Genomic DNA, 8,048 nt, shown 5'->3' on the forward strand with positions numbered 1-8,048 from the left:
GAAGAATATGTTTAATTATTGAAACAACGTTAACTGGCAAAGGTATGAGGTCACGGAACTCCTGGAATCGTAATTATGTGTACTTTGAACCATTTCCTCAAAAGTAAATCAAATATGATGCAGTACACCCTGTTTCAATATTTCCTCCGTATCTAAAAAGCACTTTCTCAACTAATCTAAGAGAGAGAGAGAGATCGATCTCTATTTTATCTTTATTGTTTGATAAAACAGCAAAGAAGTACAAAATATGACAGAGCATACGCAGACGTCGCCAAAACGAATTGCGAAGCAAATATTCTAAATGACGTCATTTCCGACCAAGTTTTCTACCAATGACATTACAATCGTACGACGGAGCCTTTACGTCATTTCCGCTCATACATCAAATTACATTGGTGATGGAAGCATTTTAATTGCAAAGCAAGCATTCGGTATTTATAGAACTGAGGACTATTTGCCATGCCCTTCCTTCCTTCCGATGCTTTCCCTTCTTAAAGAAAGCTACACCCGTGTCAGGGTCTCTCCGTACAGAAACCATCTCAACGATCGACTAAAAGGTAAGACTTGTACAAGTCTTTCTTTTCAACCTATCGATATTACAACTGTTATATTATACTTGACCACAAGAAAGTTTGATAGATTGGATTATGTTAAACATAAGAATTGTCATAAGCTAGCTAGAGGCACCATATGCCCAGTTCTCGAACTTTAAAGGTAGATGTCCTATTTACAAAAAAATATGTACTGTAAATAAGGAGTAGCAATAAAGCATTATATTTTTGTAAGGGGTATATATGAGATACAGTTTTCGTCTAAGGAAAACTCCTATTAGGCTAAGTGAATTGCAGATAATCGCCCAAACTGTGTGATCAATTTTCAAAAGACAGAATTCGACGATAACCGGCGAGAGATACACTAATTGTCAATGGCTAACTTGACTGATAAACAATGTCTAGAATTAACGGTGCTGTAAGCATGCCTCATATGAACCAGGAACCAAAGAGCGAAAGTTAGGTCACATGCCAGTCTTTAGAGCAATATAACCGTACTGAATTCCAGAGCCATGAAGTTAAGTTATACGATGTTTGCAGGCCACTTTTTTGATCTTCCTTAAAATGTCGAGAAGGAATGTTTGACACGAACGGGTATGGAATTCGGCTGCTGAATTTTTAGGATGGGACATTGAATTATCTCACAACTAAGAAATCGGGACATCGGCGCACGCCTAACTTGTGCAGTACATACATTACTAAAAGCATTCTTTTAAAACCGTGCATGGTAAAGGAAACTTTCTGTTACAAGTTAGGCCGCGCTGACTCGATGATATATAGGACATCCGCTCGCTCCGTTCTTTTCCAAAAAAAAAGAAGTTTGCGACTTTAAATCTTACAAAGAAGATGGAAATTGAGCAAAAATATTCTTTAATCGCAAAAATATCAGAAAACGAATTGTATTGTAGAGCCCTTAGCGAAGTCTTACAGAGTGAGAGGAGAAGGTGTTAGAAACATATTAAATAAATAATTTATCTTTTGATATACCGTCTTTCGTGAGTTCAGTCATTCGTTGGACCTTCCTGACTACTTAGATTTGATATTGAAGGCAAGTTTTTTTTTCCAACCGTTTTTTCTTCGCATGCTCCCATCAGTTTAGGGGTGCCCAGAGGATGTCATCCATATAATCAAATCAGCATGGCCTTACACTCAACTATAGGTAAATAGTAAGGACAACCTCAAACCAACCGTACACACTAACGCCACATCTTCAGAAAAGACGCTGGTAGCCGCGTATAGTTCCCGTTTAGAACTTTATTCGAACCCACACCTTACACTCAACTATAGTTCTAGGGAATAATGTTTTATTACACGTGGTCCTTCGTTGATCAAGAATATATATCTATCATAAATACAATATCTTGTTCTTTTCTTGATTTCCATATGGTATTCCGTACTTGCTGACTATGTAGATACGCATGTAGTGTCAGCTGTGTAAATATAAGTATTCTCACATACACTCCCTGTATAAAAATATGCGAAGGTTATAATGTTCTCTGCAAAACATGCATACGTAAGTCAAGGAGGTACATGTACTTTGTACCGAGAGGTTATTGTCACTAACGTTAGGTGTTTTGACAAACGTTTGATTACAGGTATGTAAAGAAGTCTTGACACCAACTCGAAATCTCTTTGCTACAAGGAAATTATACAACAAACTTTCCTTACTTACATTTTACAAAGGTAATCTTTATGATCTATGGTCCTACAATAAAGGGCACATCTTTTACCTTTTGCTCATGTGCTTTACTGGTTCTATAATCCATCCCCTTTCTTAAAACCCCAGAACAAAACAACAGAAAGATGAAGTTCCTGGCTGTTGCGCTAGTGGTCGCTGTTGCCACGCTGGCTGACGCAAGATCTGTTCAACAGAGAAGCATTGCGTGAGTATAAACTTCATTGACACCTTATTTTAGCCTAGATAACCTTATGTTTGATTCACGTATACCTACACTTTCAAGAAAGCAAATATCTAGATACATATAAAGTGGATAAACAGTACTGTCCAAGCAGGGGTTCGGCTCTGGTTCACTTTTGACCTGTTTTGGCGTTTTTGTCGGGCTTTCTTTTTTGTCGGGCTTTCTTTATGTCGCCAATCCAAACTTGCTCAGGCTTGGTCACATAACAAAAACGGGACAGGGAAGAAAACCCCGACAAAAACACCTAAAAACGCGTCAAAAACCAGCCTGAGCCGAACCTCTAGCAAACGAACAAACAATCAAAAAATGATCATTTCTCCCCGGCAGTGATGATATCAAGAACTCGATGCAGGCGGCCCTGGAGAAGGCTCTCCTCACCACCACCGCCAACAACCTGGAGTCTTCCGGTAAGGTACTCACATCGTAGCCTCCACCAGGCCATCTTATGGGGATTAACCGCCGAACACCATATGCAACGTATAGAACCCCCTGTTCTATTTCGAACAGTACACCTCTTGACGGAGGTGTTCGTAATAGAACAGGGGGTGGGGCTTATGGTGTTCGACTGGTCAGGAGAGTCAGTCCACGCAAAGGGTAACATACCCCCTCTAAATGAAACCCCATGGTAGCCTAACCCTCATGGCTATAGAGAGGATTTCCCCAATCTACAGTTTTGAAACATGATGGGCTTAAACTGCATTGTAACGTCATATAAAACTCTGTTCCTAATATGGTTATGTTGCCGTTGCTATAGTGATGCAGAAAATCAACGAAACCATCGTGAACGTTTTGGACGGCTTCGTGGACAAGCTGAATCTTGACATGGTGAGATCTCGTGTAAGCCTAGTCTCGCTTTCAGAGTGAATCTGTTTTCAGATATCTGGTCAGGGCTAGCCTGGATGCGAGACCCCCGATCTTTATGGTATCTATCGTACGGGTCCAACTTAGGGGACCCTGTTGTAGAATTTCCTTGGGGGTATCTTAGCCCAAGAGCCGTGGAGGTGGCCTGGAAACAGTCTGGCATCCAGGCTAGGTAGGGACTACAGCTCTCAGCAGCGACACCTAGCTGCAGTGCGAAATGGAACTAGTCAGTATTGCCATGAGAATGATAACAGACGGTCACTGAAACGTTGGCTTGATGAAAACACTTGGTTGTGTACGAAGAACTTTGCTATCATTGTACAACTGTTGTGTAATGAAGTTTCAAGACTGTAAATGCAGAAATGTTCGCGGCGGTTTTATGTTCGCGGTTTTTGCGGTGACCGTTTCACCGCGAAGTTGAAGCCACCGCAAACATTTTTTGTCCAATACTGTAGCAGTATGTGGCTATAGCGCTGCCGTCAACATAAAAGCAACACAAACACTCCATTTTCGCCTTAACGCGACAAAAAACAAACATGCGAACTTACCTGCATTTACAGTAATTCACGTTTTCCTTTGCAGTGGATCACTCAGTTCCATCTGGGCGGGGTCATTAACCTGGCGGACGTCGAGGCGTTTGCCGTGGAACAGGCCATGAACCTGGTCACTCCCATCCTGGACTCCCTCAAGGAACAAGGGGTGAGTACGAACAAACAAACAAACAAACAAACAAACAAATAGATATACACAGTAGCGACGTGCGGGTCTGAACTTTTTCACTTCACACAAAGGGACTGAAGTTTTTTTTGGGGTTTGAAATTCTCTCGCTGTCTTTCTCTGTCTCCCATTCTATCTCTCTAGATCTCTTGCTCGTGTGTGTATGTCTTCTGTGTGTATGTGTGCGTTTTTGTGTGCATGTGGCTGTGTGTGTGTGTGTGTGTGAGTGTGTACATGTGTGTGTAAGTTTGTTCCTACGTTCTCAGTGCTGCATACCCCCTCCCCCCGTAGGCATTCCTTTCAATAGCATTGTAGTTTTCGTTTTGATTATAAATGCGTGCCTGTCTTTTTCAACACAGATTCAGCTGACTCTGGATCACATGCCGACTGACAGCAGAAGGGCAAGGAGGAGCATCGCGTACGTACTTCTACCTTGTTCTTTCAGTCAGCAAGCATGTACGACAGACACTTGTACCTTTAAAGGCATCCAGAGCATTTTATGTGGCTTGAAAATTGGAAATATTCTAGTTGCTGTAATCTTTATGAAATTGTCATTTAATGCCACTGTTTACCACATTTGCGTGATGATTACATGTCACAAGCGCTCAAAAGCCACGCGAAAATAAGCTACACAATGACCCCTTTAGTTTCACGCGCCTAGTGTAATTAGATTGAAACAGAACTCAAAACGGTTATTTCGTCAGTAATGGACCGTTCCCGTCGAACACCATATAGAACCCCCTGTTCTATTTGGAACACCTCCGTCAAAAACAGCGCTAGTGGGACAGAAATGACAAGCAGAAATGACAATGCATATCTGGGACAGATATCTCACTGCATTGGCTACATGAATACCCAAGAAAAAAACGAAATGAAAAAGAAAATATCTCGGGCACTCAAGGGGACGGAGCTTACGTAACACATTGCCAACTACTACCAAGTCCGTCTCTCATGTACTTGTGCGTTATTCCTGTGTTCGACTGGAACGGTCAGTTCTCTGCAAGTTCCGGCGACGGGACGTCACGTTCCAAGAAGTCGGAAAATTTGAGAACAAAAACGGCGGCGCTGACAGCGCTTGGATTTTTTTTGAGTGCTCAACACACAGCGACATCGCATCTTTGCTCCTTGAATATCGATATGTAATGGTAACGTTATAGTGTTATTGAAACTTACTATGTGTAGAAATGGCTAAAAACTGGAGTTTTTTAATTTGAGTTTGAAGCCACATAAAGTGCTCTGGGTGCCTTTAAGATGAATCCTTATGAATTTGAAGTGTTGTCCCTTGGCCAAAAGTGAGTGCGATATGAATAGAATGATCTTTTACAGATCTAATTTCAAAAGAAGGTTGCATTATGAATATAGTTATGTACTCCATCCACATTAGTAAATAACTTGAAATTCAGTATAGCATAAGACAAGCTTTGATATTATGATATTCTTGTTATCTAAAAAAACACACAAAATTTTCCCTTGCAGTGATGATATCAAGAACTCTATGCAGGCGGCCCTTGAGAAGGCTCTCCTCACCACCGCTGCGAACAACATGGAAACATCTGGTGAGGAACAATAGAACTGTCGGATTTATTATTATCATTACCTCTGGGAAGGGGGTTCACCTCCTCCGAGGGTTCTGTTTTTGGTTGTATATGTGTGTTCGCACCTATAACTCAAGATAGTTTAGATGGATTTGTATGAACTTTGGTCTGTAGGTAGTCATTGAGGTCCCGATGAAACATGTCCATTTCAGGCCCCCAAGCAGCATTTTCAGGTACTGCAGCAGTACCGGCTGACACCCCCTTCCTGAAAGTAATGTGGTTTATATTCCAACGGCAGTTTGTCTTTTTCTCCGAAGCCAATGACCTCAATTTTGAACATCCGTCTTGTTAAGCTAATTGTATAAATAGCACTTGATAAGGCTAGCTCTATGACATTGCGAAATTCAGAAACATAGTTCACGGAGGTGTGAGGCCTTCGATTCCATGTCATTTCTTTAATCTTCGAAGATAAAGTGGATCATTTTAAACAATTACTCATATTTTGAACGATTGTCTGTAATTTTTTCTTCAGCTCTTCAGCAGATTAACTCGACGATCGTGACTTTCCTGGATAATTTCATGGACAAACTGAACCTGGATTACGTAAGAGACTTTAACATTCATTCATTAATTCATCCAAACAATTAAACAATCACTCATTCAGTTCATTGGGCCAGGTTACCTTGATTATATGGATGACATTCTCGCGGGCATCAATTTTTGGTCGTTTCCAAGAAAAAGGAAAAGTTTTTGGCTAGAAAATCGTTGCCATAAATTGCACAAAAATCTATCGAAAGACGGATACTTATGCCGTACAATAATTATTTTCCTACTACCCTAAGGGTACTGATTTTGTCGTAAACGTAATACTATAGTGTTTTCATCAATATAATGTCCTTGGTTTTCATGAAAAAATTAGTCTTGTGAAGTTTAAGACAGAAAATTGTTTTCGCCGATGGCAGTCAATCAACGTGACTGTGATACATATTATTTTGTGCTGAAAGTACAATTTACGTAAACCACGTCGAATAAACAAGCAAACGAACAGGTAAACGAACAAATAGATAAGCAAATAGATAGATTAACAATTAAATAAATAAACAAACAACGTTTTTCCCGTCCCAGTGGATCACACAGCTGCATCTCGACGGCCTGGTTGACCTGACTGACCTTGAGGCGTTCGCTGTGGAGCAGGCCATGAACCTCGTCACGCCCATCTTAGATTCTCTCAAGGAGCAGGGCGTAAGTAAAGTGCACCCGCGGCACGCTGGCGGCGTCGCTGCGTCCTAAACTGGATTTGTGTTACCCTTGACTTTATAATGGGGATATCATTCAAAACTATGAACAAATAGACAATAAAACACACAAGGCTTAAAAAGATTATTTTTTGTCGATGAAATTCGTTGAGTGCTTTGTCAATTCGATCGACCGCAGCAACGTCGCCAGCGTGCCGTGGGTCCAGTCAGAGGGGGGGCTTAACAGGTTCTTTGTAACAGCTTCTTTGTCTAGTAACTTTATTGAAAATCGCAGTGTTGCCACTGAATAAAAAAAATGTACAATGATTGAAGTTCATCAAAAAGAGATTTGCATTTGCAGTGTTTGCGCCAGTTTGCGACACTTTGAGAACGCATTTCGCTATTAGTCGCAGTCCGGCGAGGTACCCGCTAAGAATATGCTCTGATAATTTATCTTGTTCACAATAGATCAACGTGGTCGGCGACCACCTCCCTGCAGGCAGCAAGATCGCCAACGTGATGCAGTAAATAGTCCACAACAGGTCAGTCATATGGAAAGACTAAAAGTAGCTCGATAGAAACAAATCAAGAGATGCAAAGGGGAAAAAAAATATCTGTAAAGAAAAATGCTTTCAACCTTTTACAAAACCTAAACCTGGGGTTTAGTATTTAGTATTTAAGATTCTGGTATAGATTTGGCATGCACAAAACAAATGCTCTATATCTATGTCTATCTTTTTGTATAACGATTTGCATTTTCTTTTGTTTGATCTTATATAATTGTTTGCTGGTGTATGTATGTTATGATAAATCAATATTTGATGTGATCATATGTATAATCTCAGTTTGAAGAGAACCACGAAAAACCTTATAGGTTTTAGGTCTTTCCTCTGTTTGGTACTGCTACTAAATGTTTATTTTTTTCTATTTGCATATAAACAACAAAACAACAAAACAAGTTATCATGGTTATCAAACGCCGTTTTCACTTTAGAACTATCCAGTACTATATCATCCCTTTCGATTCACCTGGTTCCGTTTTCGACGTTTACATTTTTAGAAATAAAGCTTACATTCTTTTTCACTTTCTTGTTAGATCGACGTTGCTGAACATCATATGCAAAATCTCGGAAACGGACACTTACTGCTGTGCCTGAACACCACTGAGTAGTTCAACTATCGCACCGAGTATCACCATCGCTGAACAAATTATTAAAACTATAGAACAGCC

General features: G+C 40.4%; 1 protein-coding gene across 1 annotated transcript; it reads left to right on the forward strand.

Annotated features, from left to right (window-relative positions):
- The first annotated feature begins 445 nt into the window (after positions 1 to 445).
- On the forward strand, positions 446 to 8,048 carry LOC136447460 (uncharacterized). The gene is made up of 11 exons (XM_066446382.1): positions 446 to 557; positions 2,338 to 2,434; positions 2,798 to 2,877; positions 3,225 to 3,295; positions 3,914 to 4,030; positions 4,408 to 4,466; positions 5,525 to 5,604; positions 6,116 to 6,186; positions 6,709 to 6,825; positions 7,287 to 7,360; positions 7,914 to 8,048. Exons 1-10 carry the CDS (start codon positions 479 to 481, stop codon positions 7,344 to 7,346), a joined length of 831 nt encoding a protein of 276 aa, XP_066302479.1. The 5' UTR covers positions 446 to 478; the 3' UTR covers positions 7,347 to 7,360; positions 7,914 to 8,048.

The sequence above is a fragment of the Branchiostoma lanceolatum genome, chromosome 13 (genome assembly GCF_035083965.1).
Source record: "Branchiostoma lanceolatum isolate klBraLanc5 chromosome 13, klBraLanc5.hap2, whole genome shotgun sequence".
Classification (NCBI taxonomy): domain Eukaryota; kingdom Metazoa; phylum Chordata; class Leptocardii; order Amphioxiformes; family Branchiostomatidae; genus Branchiostoma; species Branchiostoma lanceolatum.